At 43.1% G+C, this 20,834-nt stretch overlaps 1 protein-coding gene across 9 annotated transcripts in view; it reads right to left on the bottom strand.

Annotated features, from left to right (window-relative positions):
• LOC149239665 (glycerol-3-phosphate acyltransferase 9-like) overlaps nt 1-20,834 on the bottom strand; it is a 210,251-nt gene that overhangs the window by 86,348 nt on the left and 103,069 nt on the right. For 7 of the 9 annotated variants that reach the window (XR_016246458.1, XR_016246456.1, XR_016246457.1 and 4 more), the window contains exons 12-13: nt 15,682-15,801; nt 15,446-15,544 (exon numbers count right to left, since the gene is read on the bottom strand). Coding sequence is in view for 5 of the 9 variants with exons in the window: in XM_089373474.1 (XP_089229600.1) it covers nt 15,446-15,544; nt 15,682-15,801 (219 nt within the window). In the remaining 4 variants the exon portion in view is untranslated. Of the gene's footprint in view, nt 1-15,441; nt 15,545-15,681; nt 15,858-20,834 lie in introns of those variants that run through there. The other 2 variants (XM_089373477.1, XR_016246459.1) reach the window with 2 other exon arrangements.

Here is a 20,834-nt window from a genome sequence, read left to right as displayed (position 1 = left end):
AGTGGAATTATGTTGGGATGATGAGTAGGATTAAGGATGAAGACAAGAGAGTAGTTCAAGGGGCCATTGTTGGCAAGGAGACAGTTGAGCATACACTCATTGATGAGATTCCATTCATTGTTGAGGTATCCATTGATGAGGTATCCCGGGTTGTGACCAAGTTCTCAGGTGATAGTAACGCACCACAGGTTGATGAGGTACCGGGAGACATCTCCACTGTTGATGAGGAGCCAATAGATACAAAGGCATCCAGATCTATGATAAAGTTGTCAGACGACAGTCACCTATAGCTGACTGGTGAGCATGTTTTGCACGTTGGGTTGTCTATGGAGGAGCAGTAAGAGGCTCGTGTTGAGTTGACGATGGAGGAGGATGTGCAACCATCCTTTGCGCTAGCCATTGATGAGGGGCAGCATAGAGACCACACATTGGGATTTCAGCAAAGTTCACTTTAGATACACACTGATGGGATCTACAACATTATTAGCCCACCCTTATGCATTGGGTTGAGGGAGGCAGACTTGTCTAGACATACCAGAGGGGATGACCCAGTTAGCAGCATTGTTGGGTCGCCTTTGCCCATTGGAGAGAGGGAGACAAATCTACCTAGTCAGATCTCATGTGTTAACCTAGATAGCGAGATGAGACGATCAGAGTTGCACAAGGTGCAACATCCGCATGTCGAGGTTGTTATATGCGCGCGAGTTCGTGCATTGATCCCTCTCTTGGGGTTGGATGGCAAGAGATTTTGAGTTGGTACTCAGTGGAGTGGACTGGATTCATGGAGATGGTCATAGTTTGGAGTAAAGCTCAGTGGGAGCTCTTAGACACCGAGGGCATTGGAGGCCCAGGTTGGCATTGGGATCCAGGTGGAGCTCCCTATTCGATATCAGACATGCGGGATGGCTATGGAATTGATGAGGTAGTCGACCTAGTGACGGAGCACATATATTCCCTAGGGAAATTCCAGTCGGCATTAGCAGACAGGCGGGTTTGTGAGCAGGCTCCATGGATTGTATTGGCATGTTGGTTAAGCATGGGGTCGCAAAATGATTAGCATTCTTTGGCAGGAGCTGGTAGGAGGAGGTGGCCTGGGTAGGTCACCGAAGCGGGCATTGTATGGGGATGATGTTCTCCCATTGGGGTATTGGGAACAGGAGTCACTGAGGATCGACACAGCAGAGATATCCCCTCTAGCAGGTGTGGAGTTAGGCCACTCAAGTCTACCAGGGCAGATGAGGAGGTGTAGATCACTTTGTGGCCAGTGTACTTGCAACATGGTGGTTGCATGGGCACATATGGGATTCCCTGTGGTACATGGGGGCATGGAATTGAGCGTTGGTATCCAAGGGTGCATGGAGTTATGCCACGGAGTTCAGTGCTATGTAGAGGTGTGTAGGGGTACGTACTTGTGTGCAGCCGAGCAAGATGATGCACAACAGGTTGTCAGAGTGTTGCCGCCAGAGAGATATCCTGACGAGGGCATCAGGCACACCATTGGGTTTGGCACACTCAGATTTGGAGAGCGAGTTGATCACAGGGCCGACTGTGAGCTTCCATTTATCACTCTCCAACATTGCACACTAACACAGGGGACTTGGATATCATCTCTTGATGCTCTCATCACAAGAAACAGGACCCATGAGGTTCATCTAAGACAGTTGGATGCGACACGGTGTATTGGGAGAGAGGTTTTCCAGTTGTGGCATAGGGTTAGGACGCGAGTTGGTGGATGCAGGCTCGAGAGTAGTCTGATCTCCTGTAGAGGTAGCAATTGCATCACCCTTGAGCCCACACTCAGGGTGATACGTGATCCCCTTTTGGTGAGACATTCCGAGGTGTCTCTAGAGCATCTACAGTGTTAATTTGGGGTAGCATAAGATGTGCTATAGGCCTCAAAATTTGCAGGAAGGCTTAGACACATGCATTCTCCAATACCTAGAAATTTTTTTGGGAAATTCCACCCGAAAATAGTTTTATTTAAATAAATAATTATTTTTAATGGGACCCTAAGTCTAAACTTAGGAAATTAAAATAATTAATGGGTATTAATCTAAACTATGGGTGGAACTTCTAGAAGAAGGCAAAGATAAGTCAAATGATCATAACCATTGATTAGAATCTAATCTGGGTCATTGATTGATCAACAAGAGGATTATAAGAGGAGACTTGATGGGCACTTGGAGAACACACTAGAGGTAGATACTCAGTTACCCGAGTAAGATTGATTTTCTCATTGGTCGAATTTCAACAAGAGAAAATCGAATCAGAGGGAGAGTTGCAGGTGAGAAAGAGAGAGAGGGAATCAACATATTTAGAAAGTGTAAGGGAGCAAGATACAGAGAAGGAACAGGGTGATGCAGAAAGAGGCAACACAAAAGCAGTTTGATCCAAAGCTTGCATGGGCAGCTTGACGCTGAGCCAGGGAGAGCAGTTTGACACAAAGAGGATCAAAAGGATTCCAAGGAAGAAGAAGTGCTTCACCTAGGGTAGAACTTGGTCAAGAAGTGTCTGTAACATTTCTCATTCCTATTTTTCTGGCTGTAATTTGTACATGAGAATTTGCTGAAGAATAATAAAACCCTCATCTGTTGCACCGGTTTTCCCACATTGGGTTTTTTTGGGGACGATTGTCTAAAAATATTTGTCATTGTGATTGTATTTGTCCTAGTATTTTTCCTTACATTTACTTTCTGCATGTTTTAGTTGTGAAGAATGCAGTAGAATATATTTCGATATTTTTCGTAAGAATATTGTGGATAACTTATTTTTGAGATAATAAGTAAAAGAAATAATATTATTCACTGCAATAGGATTTCTATTTAGAAATTTTCACATGGTATCAGAGCTAAAGGGAAGCAGAAGAAAGAAGTCGGAGGACCCAGCATTGAAAGGAGAAGGGAATTCGAAATTCCTGCAGGGGCAGAAACTCGAATCTCCCAGAGGATTGCGCAGTGCAATCCAAGGAGATTGCATTTCATGGGAAAACTCTCTTTGAGTGAGTCGACAGAGAGGTAGGTCCTTCCAATCGAAATTTGTCAGTGGTAGAAGGAACAACGCAGCAGAAGATTCAACAAGGAGGGTTGTTTCAAGTAGGACGCAGTTTTTCCTGTAGCAGTTGTTGGGACAGGTTAGCATCAGAAATTGGCACAATATGGATATTCAAAGTGTCTCAAATTTATCTACCAAATTAGATGAAGAATTCGCATGCCTAGCAAATTCAGTGTCAGCGGATGTTTGGTACATTGATAGTGAGGCTTCAGCTCATATGACTGGAGTACGAGAACATTTATCGAGCTATCAAGAAGAACAAATGGTCTTCCAAATAACTATGGGAAACATAACGAAATGTAATCCAGTAGGGAGAGGCACCATAGAATTTCAGATGGAAGCAAGGACCAACATCCAAGCCACCAATGTTCTGCATGTGTCTAGATTAGGAATGAACTTGATTTCAGTGTCCCAGTTACAGGACAAGGTATATGATGTATACTTCATGGGAAAGAAAGTATACGTCAAGCATCTAAGCTGGAAGAAGAAAAAGTAAATTGGGGTTTGAAGAAACAAGTTGTATATGTTGCAGCTCGAATCACCAATGGCACTAATAGGCAGCAACTGTAACGGTGAGAAGGAGCGAAATGAATTATGGCACGGGCGAATGGGGCACTTACACCATGGAGCACTAAGGACGCTCAGAGAGACTATTACAGGGGTACCAGTCCTTAGTAGTGAACATGATGACTTATGCAGAGGATGTGTGCTAGGGAAGTACGCTAAAGCAGCTTTTTCTAGAAATAACAATAGAGAAAAATGTGTATTAGGATTAATACACTTAGATATCTGTGGTCCTATGTCCACAAGGGAACTTAGTGGTGGCGAAAACTTCATCACCTTTATCGATGATCACTCCAGAAAAACCTGGATCTATTTCTTAAAGACCAAGGATAAGGTATTTGATCGTTTCTGAGAGTTTAAAGCTCTTGTTGAAAATATTACAGGGAAAAAGATAAAGGTACCGCGTTCAGATAATGGTGGAGAATATACAGACAAAGACTTCACAGATTTTTGTGCAAAGAAGGGCATCAAAATAGAGTGGACAACTCCATATAATCCGAAGCAGAATGGAGTAGCAAAACAGAAAAGCAAAACTATTGTTGGGGCAGCCAAAGCTATGTTGTATGATCAGGATCTACCTAGGTATCTATGGGCAGAAGCTTGCAACACAACAATATATATCCAGAATAGAACTCCTCATAGAGCATCAGGGAAGAGAACACCCGAAGGAGTTTTCACAGGGAAGAAGCCGGGAGTCAATCATCTCAGGGTATTCAGAAGTGTGGATTATTGTCGCATTCTAGACGATAAGTGCAATAAACTAGATCAGACTGCAGAAAAGGGGTATCGCATAGGATACAACGAGACCTCAAAGGTATATAGAATCTACATTCCTGGCAGTAGGAAGATTGTAGTAAGACGGGATGCAAAGTTCATGGAGGACAAAGCTTTCAAGAAATCTCATGAGATGCTTGCAAAAGATCAGTCAGGAGATGTTCTGTTAGTCCAAGAGCAGTAGGGGCAGCAAGGAGGACAGGCAGGAGGACATACACCTGGATCAAGTACAGTGACCAGCACTAGTATCTCCTCAGAAGGAGGAAATGCAGATGATTCTCAACAGACGAAACTTCAGGATCAGGAGGAAGAGTTGGTTGAACCTCCCACCACCAGTGGTAGAACCAGCAGAGAAGTACGGAAGACATTGAGGGACGCAGAGGAGTTTGTTGGAGCTCCTGGAGCCGAGAAGAGGCAGCGTAGACAACCAAATAGATACCAGGCTTTGGTAGCCTAGGTTGAAGAACCCTCTAGGTTTCAGGAAGCTATTCAACGCCAAGTATGGGTGGATGCCATGGTGGAAGAATACAACTCCATCATGACGAATGATGTCTGGGAAGTAGTACCTAGACCAAAAGATAGATCAGTTGTAGGATCACAATGGATCTACAAGATCAAGTATGCTGCTGATAGCAGTATAGAGAAGAACAAGGCAAGGTTTGTGGCAAAGGGGTATGCTCAGAAAGAAGGAATAGCTTATGAAGATACCTTCAGCCCAGTTTCTCGATACACCTCTATCAGATATGTTATATCCCTAGCATCTCAAATGGGATAGGAGATTCACCAGATGGACGTCAAGGCAACATTCTTAAACGAAGTGATAGAAGAGGAGGTGTATATAGAACATCCCAGAGGCTTCAAAACTCATGAGAAGAAAAATCATGTTTGCAGGTTAAAGAAATCCCTATACGGGCTCAAGCAGGCACCCAAAGCATGGTATGGTCAGATTGATAGTTACTTGCAGCAGTTGGGATTTGTCAAGAGTGATGCTGATCCCAATCTCTACTATTTGTTGGTAGAGAATGAGCCACTTATTCTGGTATTGTATGTAGATGACCTGTTCCTAACTGGGTCATCCAGGCTCATCCAGGATTGCAAGAAGAATCTTGAAGTTGAATTCGACATGAAGGACTTGGGATTGATGAATTATTTTCTGGGGTTGGAAATTTGGCAGAAGAATGGGGAGATCTTCCTTGGACAAGGAATGTGCGCTATAGAAATTCTGAAGAGATTCAGAATGCAGGATTTCCGACCCATGGCTACTCCCATGATCACCAACTGGAAGAAAATATATGCATCATAAGACAAGGAAGTAGATACCACCTTGTACAGGAAACTCATTGGGTTGCTTATGTATCTTTTAACACTAGGCCAGACATTTGTTTTGCTGTCAACACTCTTATTCAGTTCATGGTCGAACCAAAAAGGGTGCATTGGGCAGTAGCAAGACACATTCTTAGGTATGTACACGGAACAATCAGATATGGGTTGAAGTACACCCGAGGGGAGGACATCAGTTTGAATGGGTTCACTAATGCAGATTGGGCTGCTAATTCAATAGACCGGAAAAGTACCTCAGGGTACTGCTTCAGTGTTGGATCAAGGATGATATCTTGGTGCAGCAGGAAGCAAAAATCGGTAGCACTGAGCTCAACAGAAGCAGAATATATGGCAGCCAACACAGCTACATGCGAAGCCATATGGCTCAGAAAATTGCTTGTGTGCTTATTCAGAAAATGATGGAAGCGACCAAGGTTTACTGTGACAATCAAATTTGTATCAAACTCTCTGAGAATCCAGTATTTCATGATCGGTCCAAACATATAGATATCCGTTATCACTTTATCAGAGACTGTGTTCAGCGTGGGGCACTACAACTACAGTATGTCCCATAGGAGAGTAGGTGGCTGATATACTCACAAAGGCTCTTGGAAGAGCTAAGTTCACTAAGTTCAGAGAGCAGATGGGTAGGGTTGAAAATCCGTTTCAATAGCAGCAGCAGTTTGCAGTGCAGGGACAGGTCGAAGTGGCAGTGCCAGCAGCAGCACAGATGCAAACATTCAGAGGGAGTTGTAGTACAAATGTAGCATTGGTAGTGGCATTGTCCAAGGAAGCAGTACAGTTGTAGCAACAACGCAGTAGTTGGTGGACAGCATGTCAAACATCAACGACGCAGAGGATGGTGCTTTAGAGTCAGAGTAGTATGTAGTAGCAGTATATTGCTAGAGCAGATTCCTCACTAAGAGGGAGTGTTGATCCACAAGAGAGTAGGTGGCCAATATACTCACAAAGGCTCTTGTAAGAGCTAAGTTCACTTAGTTCAGGGAGCAGATCGGTAGGGTTGAAAATCCGTTTCAGTAGCAGCAGCAGTTTGTAGTGAAGGGACAGGTGGCAGTGGCAATGCCAGCAACAGCATAGATGTGAACATTCAGAGGGAGTTGTAGTACAGATGTAGCATTGGCAGTGGCAGTTTCAAAGGCAGCAGTACAGTTGCAGCAACAATGCAGTAGTTGGTGGACAACATGTCAGAAATCAACGCTGCAGAGGACAATGCTTTGGAGTCAGAGTAGTATGTAGTAGCAGTATATTGCTAGAGCAGCCAAAGCTATGTTGTCTTGCTATATACTCTTGCTAATTTGCATATTCAGAGAATGCAAGGCAGCAAGACATAGAGAAGGAACAGGGTGACGCAGAAAGAGGCAGCACAGAAGCAATTTGACCCAGAGCTTGCGTGGGCAACTTGACGCTGAGCCAAGGAGATCAGTTTGACACAAAGAGTATCAAAAGGATTCTGGGGAAGAAGAAGTGCTTCACCTGGGGTATAACTTGGTCAAGAAGTGTCTGTAACATTTCTCATTCCTATTTTGTTGGTTGTAATTTGCACATGAGAATTTGCTGAAGAATAATAAAACCCTCATCTGCTACACCGGTTTTCCCACATTGGGTTTTTCCGGGGACGATTATCCAAAAATAATTGTCATTGTGATTGTATTTGTGCCAGTGTTTTTCCTTACATTTACTTTCTACAATGTTTTAATTGTGAAGACTGCAGTAGAATATATTTCAATATTTGCCGTAAGAATACTGTGGATAACTTATTTATGAGATAATAAGTAGGAGAAATAATATTAATCACTGCAGTAGGATTTCTATTTAGAAATGTTCACATACAACAGTTGGTGGACCTTGCTTATAGGCGGATGTTTAGACTCTGGGCAGTATTGGGGAGCACTTTTAGGAGGCAGGACAACAGATCCCACTGTGTGGTATGGCTGGTGCAAGGGTTGTGTCACACACACCAGATTGGTTCGTGATGTATGGAGTTCATATATTGATTGCACGCAGGGACCTGAGATGTGGTACACGTTGGTTCCATCAGTTGTCAGGACTATGCCACAATTGTTCTCGTTGTGGGATTCAGGGGTTTGGTTGGTCGATTGGATATTCTGCTTCGTGGCGAGTGGGATCAAGAAGGCGGATGACCCAACTCACCCTTGGTTTGACATGTGGGGGAGCGTTGAGGCTTTGATTGCATGGCAAGTTAGTTTCCCTTGTTATCTCTATGGATCAAGGTGAGTGTTGGATGGGTAGGAGGTGACATCATGGAGGTGTGAAAATTCCTGAATCTAACATATCAGAAACCCCTACTGCAATTACTGGTTTACAATCTCTTACTTGTTCTTTACATTAACAAGTTATTTAATTGCATAAACATCAAAGTAAACACTATTGCATATTTCACAAATATACAGATCATGCACTAAAATAAACAAAGACAATAACATAAGAGACATTGTTATTTTTGGACAATTGTCCCTAGAAAAACCCAATTTGGGAAAACCAGTGCAGCATATAGAGGGTTTGTATTATTAAGAAAATTTCATGAATACAACTAGGGTGCTAGAAATGGCTCACCCAACAGAGAATATCCTCGGCAGTAGTACCTTTATCCGAAGACAAATATTCCAGCAAATCAACAAACGGATGATCAAACCCCATAATGACTCCGACTATTCCCTATGCTGGACAACGAAAGCTACTCCAAGCATTGCTCCGTAAGTGCGCCACTCCTCCAGGAGTTGCGTCACCCTCTCCAGGCTCAGAATCTGTTGATCCTCTCCCAGTCTTCCCCACAAAATCTCCCCAGCGTTGCCTCTGAGGCCCAACGTCAGCCTCTGCGGCTTCTGCATCTCACTGGGTCAGCCCTTCTAGGGCCTGTGTTGTCTCTCCCGGCACTACACTGCCTCTCTGCTATGTATTCTTCAGCCTCGAATGAAAAACCCTTGCTGAATTGCCCCTCGCTGCAACTCTGATCACTAACTTGATTTCCTCAGCAAACCTCGCCTCAGAAAATCGAATTAACTGATCTCTCTTGGTGTGTCTCCAACTGACCCTCTAGCCTCCTCTTATACTTTTCTTGTTGACGAATCAACGGCCGAGATTAAGTCCCTAATCAACAACTAAGATTAAAACTAGCTTGATCCTCGTCACTTAGAACTTTCTCAACAATATTTTATTAATACACATTAATATTTTTATTTTCCTAAGTTTAGACTTAGGAACCCATTAAAAATATTAATTATTCTAATAACTCCTCATCCGAGTGGAATTTCTCTAAACGATTTCTAGGTCTTGGATATCTCATGTGCCTTAGCTTCTCCACCAATTTTCATGGCTAGAGCACATCCGATGCTACCCAAAATCAACACTCCCTCTTAGCGAGGAATGTGCTCTAGCAATGCTTCACCATAGAAGCATCACACTGATCCTCCGCATCGGTCCTCTGTGCTGATGCTTGGCCTGTTGCCCCACATCCACTGCACTGTTGCCCATGACACTGCCACTGCCACTGCTACATCTGTACTGCAGCTCCCTCTCAAAATGTTGCATCATGTTGCCCATAGCACTGCCATTGCTAACTGCTGCACTGCAACTCAGTTGCTGAGAAGTAAGCAATTGAAACTTCACCCAAAAAACTGACATCCTGGTCAGTCTAGATGCCTCGTGATGTTGAAGCTACCTCTGCTACTACTGTGCTGCTACAAACTGCTCTGTGCCTCTCACACGGCTACAACATCCCCTGTCCTACCTCAGACTTTGGCACTGTAGCTCTGCCACTATTGCTCCATCACACCTTGCTCCAATTTACACACGTCATTTTGCTACTGTCGTTAAGGGCTCTAGTAGCTGTATGTGATCCAAGAGTTTGGGCACCTCAAGGATCCTGCCCCCTTCTGTAGTCCTCTCGACTACAGTGCCATGTCTCCCCACCTCTTCTCTAGAGGGGCATGAGCACTCATGGCACAATCGTCATCAGTCTCGACATCCTTCTTCGCCTTTGCTAGAGCAGCCTTTGAGTTAGAAGCTTCTCCCTTGCCTTTCTTCCTGGGGCAATGCGAGGCATAATGTCCCAGCTCCCCACAATTGAAGCACTTGACCTTGGAGATGTCTTTCTTCTTCCTCTTTTGTAGCCCCTGCTGTCCTGCTGATGCGAGAGCTGCATCCTCCTCCTCCTTGATTCGAACTCCCTTACCACTTCTCCCTGCCTTGGTCAATCTCCTGAGCTCTTCCTGTAAAAGAGCTACCCACATCTCCTCCCAACTGGGGAGAGTTGCTCCACCCAAAATGCTTTGGACAAACGTCTCCCACTCCTCAGATACTGCATTCAGGGCAGTCCTGACTAAGAACTCTGGATCTGGAGTAGACCCCACAGAAGTATGTTGGTCGCAAATCCCCTGCAACCTGAGAAGGAAGGGATCTATCTCCTCCCCTTTCTGCATATGGTATGACCTCAGTTGATTCTCCAATAACTTCTTCCATTGCACGAAAGAGCCCTGGTATAAGGTGGTCAGGGTCTCCCACATCTCCCTTGCTGTTGTCTTCTCAACAATATGTGGTATTACATGGTCCTTGACCTCGTCTAGGATCATGCATTTCGCCTTTGCCTGGGCCTCCTCATACTTCTCGGCTGCATTAGCATCAACCGGGACAGCTACTACTTTCAAGGCATAGTCCTTGATGCGATGTTTATCCAGGATTGCCAGGATCCTGGCCTTCCAGATGACAAAATTGGAAGCTTTGTCCAATCTGTCTTGATCCCTCAATCTGTTCACTGTCATCTCTACTCCTCTTCTCTAGACTCCCTCCGAGTCCTGATTTCCCTCTCGGAAATCCTCCGACCAACCATTGAATCACTCCTCTCCAATCCTCCTTTGCCGCTGCAACCCGGATCTAGATTTCTTGGCTAGAAATCTGTCGAGGTAGTGCTTCCCTCTACCTTGGTTCAGTCTCCTTAGACACTGTTTTGCACCGACAGAAACAACGTCCCACCAACTCCACAAATCAAAATCTGCATAGCTCCCTTAGCCCTGACAACTTGAAGAATCTGAGCCCTTTAGGTTCTACGCACTCTCTGTGTGGGCTGAATGTGCGCCTCCTGGCCAACTGCATCAATCCTTCTTGGTTCAGAAAGATGGCGTGGCTCTGTGTGAGCCTAATTTGCCCTCCTCTGCCTCTGCGCTGGCCCTGATTATTGACGCGGCTACTGCATCTTCCTCTCCCAGCTCAAAATGCTGATGCAGGCACTACGTGAGCCTTTGCGTCACCTCTTTTGCATCGCGTCACTCCTCCTTCTGCATCTCCGGCTCTGGAACAATGCTGTCTCTCGGGACAGCTGCTTCTCTGTTGCAAATTCTCAGATTTCTCGGTTGGTGTATTCAGTCGTCTATGATCTGCAATCACTCTAATACCATGTGAAAATTCCCGAATCTAACACATCAGAAACCCCTACTGCAATTACTGGTTTACAATCCCCTACTTGTTCTTTACATTAACAAGTTATTTAATTGCATAAACATCGAAGTAGACACTATTGCAGCCTTCACAAATATACATATTATGCACTGAAATAAACAGAGACAATAACACAAATGACACCGTTATTTTTGGACAATCATCCCCAGAAAAACCGAATTCAGTAAAACCGGTGCAGCATATAGAGGGTTTGTATTATTAAGCAGATTTCATGAATACAACTAGGGTGCTAGAAATTTCTCACCCAAACAAAGAATATCCTCGGCAGTAGTACCTCTATCGGGAGACAGATATTCCGGTAAATCAACAAACAGATGATCAAACCCCCCAACAACTTCGATTGTTCCCAATGCTCGACAGCGAAAGCTGCTCCAAGCACTGCTCTAAAAGTGCGTCACTCCTCCAGGAGTTGTTTCACCCTCTCCCAGCTCAGAATTTGTTGATCTGCTCCCAGTCTGCCCAAGAGAATCTCCCCAGTGTCAACCTCTACGGCCCAGCGTCAACCTCTGCGGCTTCTGTGTCTCACTGCATTAGCCCTCCGCGTCCTCTGCGTTAGCTTTACGGCCTTTGCGTCAGCCCTTCTAGGGCCTGCGTTATCTCTCCCGGCACTGCGCTGCCTCTCTGCTATGTATTCTTCAGTCTCGGATGAAAAACCCTTGTTGAACTGCCCCCCGCTTCAACTCTGATCACTAACTCGATTTCCTCAAGAAACCTCGCCTTAGAAAATCGAATTGACTAATCTCTCTTGGTGTGTCTCCAACTAACCCTCAAGCCTCCTCTTATACGTTTCCTGTTGACGAATCAACAACCGAGTTTAAGTCCCTAATCAACGGCTAAGATTAGAACTAGCTTGATCCTCGTCACTTAGAATTTTCTCACCCATATTTTATTAATAGATATTAATATTTTATTTTTCTAAGTTTAGACTTAGGAACCCATTACAAATATTAATTATTTTAATAACTCCTCATCCCGGTGGAATTTCTCTAAATGAATTTTGGGTCTTGGAGATCTCATGTGCCTTAGCTTCTCCACCAAATTTCATGGCTACATCACATCTGATGCTACCCAAAATCAACAAGAGGTGCTTGGTCCAGATGCGTTGGGAGTCAGGATTCCATAGATGTTTTGCCATCAGGTCCCAAGAGAGGTGGATACAACTTGAGCATGAGGGGCAGACTGTCATGATCAGAGTTGCGCAACGACAACATAGTGGCACCCTTTTTAGACTAGCATGGGATCCGGGCATCATAGGACTTGGTAGTACAACTACCCTTAGGGATGAGTTGATTTCTACAGGGGAAGATCATTCAGATCTTCCATTGGGCTTTGGTGACTCACTGATGGCATGGGGGACTTCATTAGCATGGCAGGTGGGCCAGCAGGATGATATCAGGAGAAGCTCACATGAGCGAGACGTATCTCTGTAGGGATTGAGTGGTATCTTCGAGGGTATACTCCTGGAGTGCATGGGATGGCCTACGCGGTACGACAACTTCACGAGGAGTTGGGCATATGGCCAGCTTATCATGATCCCCTACTCATTGATGGTATACAGGGGACTTCTGGTACTTATACCAGGCAAGATAGTGAGTGGAGCGAGGGGAGCTTCAGGTGGGACAGGATGGCTTGGGATCTTGGTATTGAGGGATTCTTTCATGTCAGGAGAGTGCAGAGGTCAAGGACGAAGCAGTGGCGCATCTAGGACCCTGGTACATTTTTGCAGTGACAATGGGGAGCAACAACTAGAGAGAGCTTTGTTCGGCAGTTGCTTGAGGACAAGCAACATTTTCGCAGGGAGGACTGTGATATTCCCACTTAACAATATTGCTAAGGGAAATATTAATCTTGCCCAATTTTGTCTTATTTCATGTTTGCACTTAGGAGATGTGGGTTCAGAGGTCCCACATGAATTTTGGGATTAAGTGGGGGCCCAAACATTAGGAAGGAAGGGAAATATTGCGGCTCTAGTGGAGTGTGGGGGCCACCCCATGGAGAATTACGGCCCACAGGTGGAAGACGCTTTCAATGGAGCAAAGTTGGTGGGTAAAGTCGAGTTGGGCCCACATGGACATCTCAGAGGCTCTTTGAAAAATAGAGCAAGAGGCACTCATTTTGGTCATTCATTCATCTATTCAGAAATTGTGTCTTTGACATAGCATGTTTGAGCTAAAGCCAAGTCTGCAGTGTTGTTTAGCACATGAGTGTCTTCGAGCGAAGATCTCAACCCTTGCTTCGGTGGACTTCGAGTGCCAGCCCAAGGAGGGAGTCCTACGTATACTAGTTCGTATCAGCGACAAGGAGTGCGAGTTTGTGGAAAGAATTGCCAGCAACAATATAGGGATTGCGCAGCGCTTGGAGGAGGCACGCTTGGAGGCTATGGAGTGAAAGGAGTTAGGGGTTGAAACTTGAGGTGGAGTCCGGGGAAGTGTTGTGGGGGCTTTTCTGACATTTTGGCGGAGCAACAAATGCAACATTTGCTACAGGTTACATCTTCTTCTTGTGGAGGAGGGCCAAGCATTTGGGGGTCAATTTTGGAGCGTCAAAACTAGGACAAACCCTTTTTGGGTTTTTTGGGATTATTGAGAGGTCAAGATTAATTTGGAAGAATTTTCTGGGCAGATTTGAGGGGTCAAACAGGGGTCCCAACTCAGCCAGCAGCTAGAGGAGCTAGGGGAAAATTGGGCCGAAATTCCAAGGTCAACATTTGGCCAATTCCTTCGTGGGTTTTTGTGGGTTATTGGTGGAGAGCCCGAGGTTAATTTCCCGGAATTTTCTGAGCACCCAAGGAGGCCCTAACAGTAGTTCTTTGCAGCCAACAACATATTTTCTGGGTAGTTTCAGCGCAGAGTCAGGAGAGAGCAGCAGCAGATTTGAGAGGGATTTCTTATTGTTCATTTGGGCTTAGCTAGCTTGCCTTGAGCAAGCCCAGGTGCACTCTTTCCAGCACCTCATTGTACCCTCTTCTTATTATAATAAAATGGCTCAGCAGCACAGATTTTGGTGAAATTTCATGGTTTGACTCATGTGTTTGATTTTCGTGGTTTTATGTCTATGTTTGCTTTGTTATTTACTGTAAAAATTCCCTAGGAATGTTACACAAGCACTCCATTGGTTGCTTAATCATTACAATTTTGGACTTTGTACTTTTAGAAATACTTGATGGATAATACCGTGTGCAACGTGTATAGCTCAAACAATCTTCACTTATAATTGATAACTTGCCCTTTCGTGTGTTTCTTGAGTGCGTGTATCTTTCTTCCAACACTGATATTATGCTTATATCAAATTGTATCAAAGCATTAAGATTAGGGCCTTTTCCAGAGTCCCCAATTCAGACCTCTAGAATTATTTCCCTACCTGGGATTCTACTTAATCTCTCAACTCCAAGCAGTGTCAAGCATTTCCTATGTCTTCTGACTTAGAGACTCTAGACTACTGACTACTGAGTTTTTGCTGAATCCCGACACAAGTTTGACTCTTGGGCCAAACAGAGTCTTGTGTTGAGTCAAGTCTAATGACTTTGGACTCACTCATTTGAACTGTAACCTTAATTGTATTTATCATATTTTCTCACTTAACAACAGCATGATTTCAATCTCAGCTTTTATCAATAATTTGCTCCCTATAAATAATTTTACTGGTTAAAAGCCATAAAATTCTGGAATTACCCCTCCAATACTATGTGATTATAAGAGAGTGCCTCTTGACACAAAGACCTTTAGCATTAACAAGTTAGATTTCAGTTTCCAAGTGATTACTCCGTTCAGTGTGAACCTGACACAGACCAAATGTAATTCAGGCTTCAGCCAGTGGTAACCAACTGTCAGGCCTTTGTACAATTACGAGGGAGAACCAGTAAAGACAAATTTTAAGTAATGAGCTCTACCAAAAAATGATTTCTGCTAAAACTTCTTTTCAAGCTTAGAAGAATGGGAGATAATGCAAACAAGGTGATCTATCATAGCATTTATTTGCAGCTTTGAAACAATATCTACAAAACAGCACAAAGCTTCAAGAACTAAATGGTGTCATAATAACTTAGATGCAAATAAATAAATTTAGAAATTTCCTGACTACTTGATAAACTGTGTAAATGATATATAGTGTGATTTATGACATTTTATCTGCTACATACAGAAATAGATTTCCTTATGCAGTTCCGTAAATATATTAGGGACTTTCACTGCAAAGGTGTATTTGATAAATGAAGCAAATATTGTCAAGAAAAAGTGCAACTTACTTTGATTCAGTGAGCTTAGGGCTTGGGCGATAATATTTTAGATAACCGTCCCATGGAACCTTCTTTATGCCTGCTCTTGTACTTATTATGTCCCTGACCCTGGTAAACAAAAATGTATGATGAAACTCAAAGAAATAACACTGCAAAAAGAAAAATGTGTAATGCTCCACTGAACATTAAAATTAAACAATTCAATATCAGGGAATCTGATTATTCTCAGTGAGTCCAACAGATACCTCTCTGCAAATTCAATTGGTGTCTCGCCAGGTTGCAGAGTTTGTGGCTCCAAGTACCACACATCACAAACCACAGCCCATGAGGTCATAAGACGGAACAAATGCATTGTAAAAGACTGTCTGTCAGGAAATATGAAAACTTCCACCAATAAGATTTACTTTCACTCAAGTCGAACCTAAAATCATGAATAAAATAAGAACGAAGTTAAACCCAAAGCAAGCAGTCCACAAATTTTATGTTTAGTTTTTATGTATTAATTGTAAATGAAATAGGATTATTTCTCGAATGTCAGTGAATGTTTTCATGACAGGATAATCATGGGAATCAAAATCCATTATAGCCACAAATACATGGTACAAAATCAATAAACCTGATCAATGAGGGAAATCCAATAATTTCATCAAAATATCAAGAATGAGAAAAAGTATTGAAGGTTATGGCAAGTTTACATGAAGCAAGGGAGTGTATAAGGCATATACAAACTAAACTAGGTCTGAAAGACTCAAACTATAATGAATACAAGAAGAGAAGGAAATAGAATAAAGTGAATTTCCAAGAGTCTTGTTACCACACAATCTGGCAGGGGTCCTAGGAGGGGTACCTAAACGACAACTACTATACCAAATGGCAACAACGGAACAAGGACCCACTGTCACCTCAGTCAATGTCCCCTGCTCTTTACGGACTTTCACTGATGGGAGGAATCCCAATATTAAGGAAATCACTAGAATGATGAGGTCAATGATCAGATATGGCATGATTTCCAAAGGCCCATTCAAAGGAGAGGCACATATAATGGCTTGCTTGCTTTAGAGGCAAAAGAAGGGCTCTCCAAGAAAGGCCTATGGGTAGGATGCCTGGACCTAGGTGATAGGGATACTCAATGGAAGAAGTATGCCTAGATCAAGGCTTCCCAAATAGAAAAGAGTTTATATTAGGGTTTTCTAAAATAATGATCTTGCAAAGGGTTGGAGCCACAAGAGATACCTATGGAAAATCCAAGTGAGACTACGGTTTGAGATGATCATCAACAATATGACTAGGTCAAGCAAGGATGAGAAGAAAGGGTCAAAGAAAGGTGAACTTCCAATGAGTTTTCAAGAGCAAATGACCCTAGAAATGCCACTAACCAAGGAAGGTGAAGAATAGAAACAATTTTGGAGCTAGGGCTTGAGATTTCTCTCAAACTAGCCATGAAAATTGCTTGAAACTTTTAGGGCGCCTAGAGGAAATGATAGTCCGGTAGTGTACCAATTTACACCCCATGGACATGTCTCTAATGCAATTCGTACTAGGCCCTCGTTGCCCTTCTACATTAGGGCTGAAAATAGAAAAAAGAGGAAGAAAAAGGTTTTTAAGGAAGGGTGACCACCAAGGAATTTGACTAGTGCCTAAACAATTGGGAGAATGGAGTCATGGGTGTGAAAATTCCTTAAACCCAGAATTCCTACTGCAACACTGATGATATTTCTTCTACCTTTTAGATTTACATGAACAAGTTATTTGCAGTTTCCTACGGCAAACATCGAAATACATACACTACAGCCTACACTAATTAATTATATGTCGAAACAAGAAACTGAAAAATAGAGAAAGATACACACAAATGACATAGTTGTTTTTGGACAAACGTCCCCGGAAAAACCCAATGTGGGAAAACAGGTGCAACAAATCTGAGGGTTTTATTATTATGCAGTAGTAAAATCTGAATACATCTTTGGAAGCCTTCTCGACAATCCAGTTATAGAGAATAATCCTGATAGAGAGATTTGTGAGGTTACCTCACACTATCACTGGGAATCCTGACTGATCCAGCCCCAAAAAGATTTCCCCCGATTTTTTTGGTTGCCTCTGCGCAATGTCTACATCAGACCAATGTCAAGCTCACTGAGGACAGCGTCAATCCTTTAGCTCGCTGATTTGTTGCCTAGGTGATTCAATTGCTGCCTCCCGATCTCACACCCCGACTCTCGGTTTCTGAAACTCAAATTCCCTCTGCAAATTTCAGACTACCTCTTGGCTTCCGCATTGCCTCTGTGTGGCTTTGCATCGCCTCTCTGGCTCAGCACTACCATTGTTGGATCTCCCTCTGCATTCTCTGCAGAGTATCCTCCGACTGGGAAAGATTTCCCTTCAGATACTATCCCTGCCTCTCACTGCAAAAGCTCACTTCGAATTTCTCTTCCAGAAGCTACTCTACTTCAGAAATTCGATCTTTTAAGCTCTTTGTATGTTTTTCCAAGTGATCCTTAAGCCTCCTTAAATAATCTCCTCGTTGACATTCAATGGCCCGGATTAGAAGCTAATCAATGGATAAGATCATTTTTGCTTGATCCTCGCCTTCTTCTAGAAGTTACACCCACAATTTATATTGATACCCTTTAATTATTTTATTTTCCTAAGTTTAGACTTAGGGTCCCTTTAAAAATAATTAATTATTTTAATAAAACTGTTTCTGGGTGGAATTTCCCAAAACGTTTTCTAAGTTCTTTGGAATATATGTGCCTAAGCCTCTCTGTAAAATTTTAGACTTAGAGCACATATGATGCTACCAGAAATCAACACTCCCTCTTAGCGAAGAATGTGCTCTAGCAATGCCTTCAATCTGAAGCATCACATTGACTTCATAACATCGTCCTCTGCGCTGCTGATGTCTGACATACTGTACAGCAACTGCTGCGCAAGTGTTGCATTTGTGCTGCTGCTAACCCTGCCACTGTCAACATTGCATCCATACTACAACTCCCTCTGAAATTCTGCATCCGTGTTGTTGCTGGCACTACCACTGCCACTGCACTGCAAATTGATGCTGCTACTCCATTAGCAATGGAAAAACATCCCAAATTACAAAACTAATTATGTTCAGTATGATACCATGTGAATGCTGGAACCTGACTGCTGCTAGTCTCTGCGCTGACCCTCTGAATCTTCTGCGTTGCTGCTGACCTCTGCTCTGTGCCACCTACACTACTACCAACTCTGCTCTAAGTTGTTCAGTCTCTAGCGCTCCTAGCTGTGAAAATATCTAACATGAAATTCTACTGCAGTAACTGATTTATTTCTCCTACCTATTTTCCACAATAATTTATTTACAAAACCCTTCAGTAAACATCAAAGTAAATTCTACTGCAGTTGTCACATAATAGCATAGAGAAAAGAATAGTGAAATAAAAACACAAGAATCAATCACATCAACACAGTTGTTTTTGGACAATAGTCCTCGGAAAAACCCAATGTTGGAAAATCGATGCAACAAATGAGGGTTTATTTATTATTCTTCAACAACAATCTCTTTACAAGGAATGATTTGTAGAACATAGAGAAACCTTTGTGAAAACACCTGAGATAATTTTCATCCACCCTTTGGATAAATTCTGACAACCAAGAGACCCTCCAGCCTCCACTGCATCACATTTGCATCATCTCTGTGTGAGGACTGCGTCCCTTGCTGCGTTGCCTCTCTGATCTGTCCCTCTGTGTTGTCCCTCTGATGCACTGCATCCCCTCCTCCTCAGTCTCCGACTGATGCTGATACCCTCCTCTTCCTTCACCCTACAACTCTCCCTCTGAAATTGAACTCTTACTTCTTGAGAATCGATTTCCCTCGATTTACTGAGTATTTGCCCCGATGTATCTCCAAATGACTCTCAAGTCTTCATTTATAATTTTCCTGTTGAGATATCAATGATCATGATCTAATCTCTAATCAATGGCTAAGATTAAATTAGACTTGATCCTCGTCTCTTAGAAGCTTCTCACCCATATTTTCATTAATACCCATTAATATTTTAATTTTCCTAAGTTTAGACTTAGGAACCCCATTAAAAATATTAATTATTTTAATAAAATACAATCCAGGTGGAATTTCACCAAATGATTTATGGGTCTTGGAGACCTCATGTGTTCTAGCCCCTCCACAAAATTTCGAAGCTAGAGCACATTCGATGCTACCCAAAAATCAACACTCCCTCTTAGCGAGGACTATGCTCTAGCAATACTTCCCAGCAGAAGTATCACACTGATCCACGACATCGGTCCTTTGCATTGTTGATGCTCGACCTGTTGCCCTTCATCCACTGCGTTGCTACATTTTGTACTGCTGCCCATGACACTACCACTGTCACTGTTGCATCTGTACTACAACTCCCTCTTAAGTACTGCACTCTCCGTTTCTGCTACTGAAATGGATTCTCAATCATCCCCATCTTCTCACTGAAATAAACAAACTTTGTTCTACCTAGAGCCTTGGTGAGAATGTCTGCCACCTGTTCTCCAGTCGAAGTGTACTATAACTGTACTACACCTCGCTGGACACAGTCTCTGATAAAGTGACACCTGATGTCAATGTGCTTCGACCGATCCTAAAAAACTGGATTCTCAAAGAGGTTGATGCAACTCTAATTATCACACAAAGTGTTGGTCGCTTCCATCCTTCTCCTAAATATATTCACAAGAAACTTTCCAAGCCATATGGCTTCACACGATGTTGTGCTAGTTGCCCTATATTCAGCTTTAGCTGAGCTCAGAGCTACGGACTTCTGGTTCCTACTACACCAGGAGGTCATTCCTGATCCAATGTTGAAACAGTACCCAGTGGTACTTTTCTGATCTACTGAACTTCCAGCCCAATCTGTGTTAGTGAACCCACTCACCCTAATAACATTGCCTCAGGTGTACATTAATCCATGCTCAATTGTTCCTCGTATATATCTGAGAACATGCTTGGTCGCTGCCCAATGTACCCTCTTCGGTTCCACCATGAACTGACTGAGGGTGTTGACAGTGTAACAAATGTCTGGCCTGGTATTGACCAGATACATTAGGGACCCTATGAGTTGCCTGTACAAGGTGGGATCTACTTCTTTATCTTCAGTCGCATCAATCTTCTTCCAGTTGGTAATCATTGGAGTAGCCATGGGTGTACAATCCTGCATTCAGAACCTTTTTAAAAAATTTGTAGCATATCTCCCTTGTCCAAGGAAAATTTCACCTTTCTACTGCCAAACTTCCAACCCCAGAAAATAATGCATCCGTCCCAAATCCTTCATATCAAATTCTGTAGCTAGGTTTTCCTTGCAATCTTTGATGAGCCTAGATGAACCTGTCAAAAAAGGTCATCCACATATAACACTAGAATTAGAGGCTCGTTCTC

The sequence above is a fragment of the Pinus tabuliformis genome, chromosome 8, assembly GCF_031772625.1.
Source record: "Pinus tabuliformis cultivar Carrire ecotype Pingquan chromosome 8, CPIR1, whole genome shotgun sequence".
Lineage (NCBI taxonomy): Eukaryota > Viridiplantae > Streptophyta > Pinopsida > Pinales > Pinaceae > Pinus > Pinus tabuliformis.
This window is presented reverse-complemented; position numbering and strand designations above follow the sequence as displayed.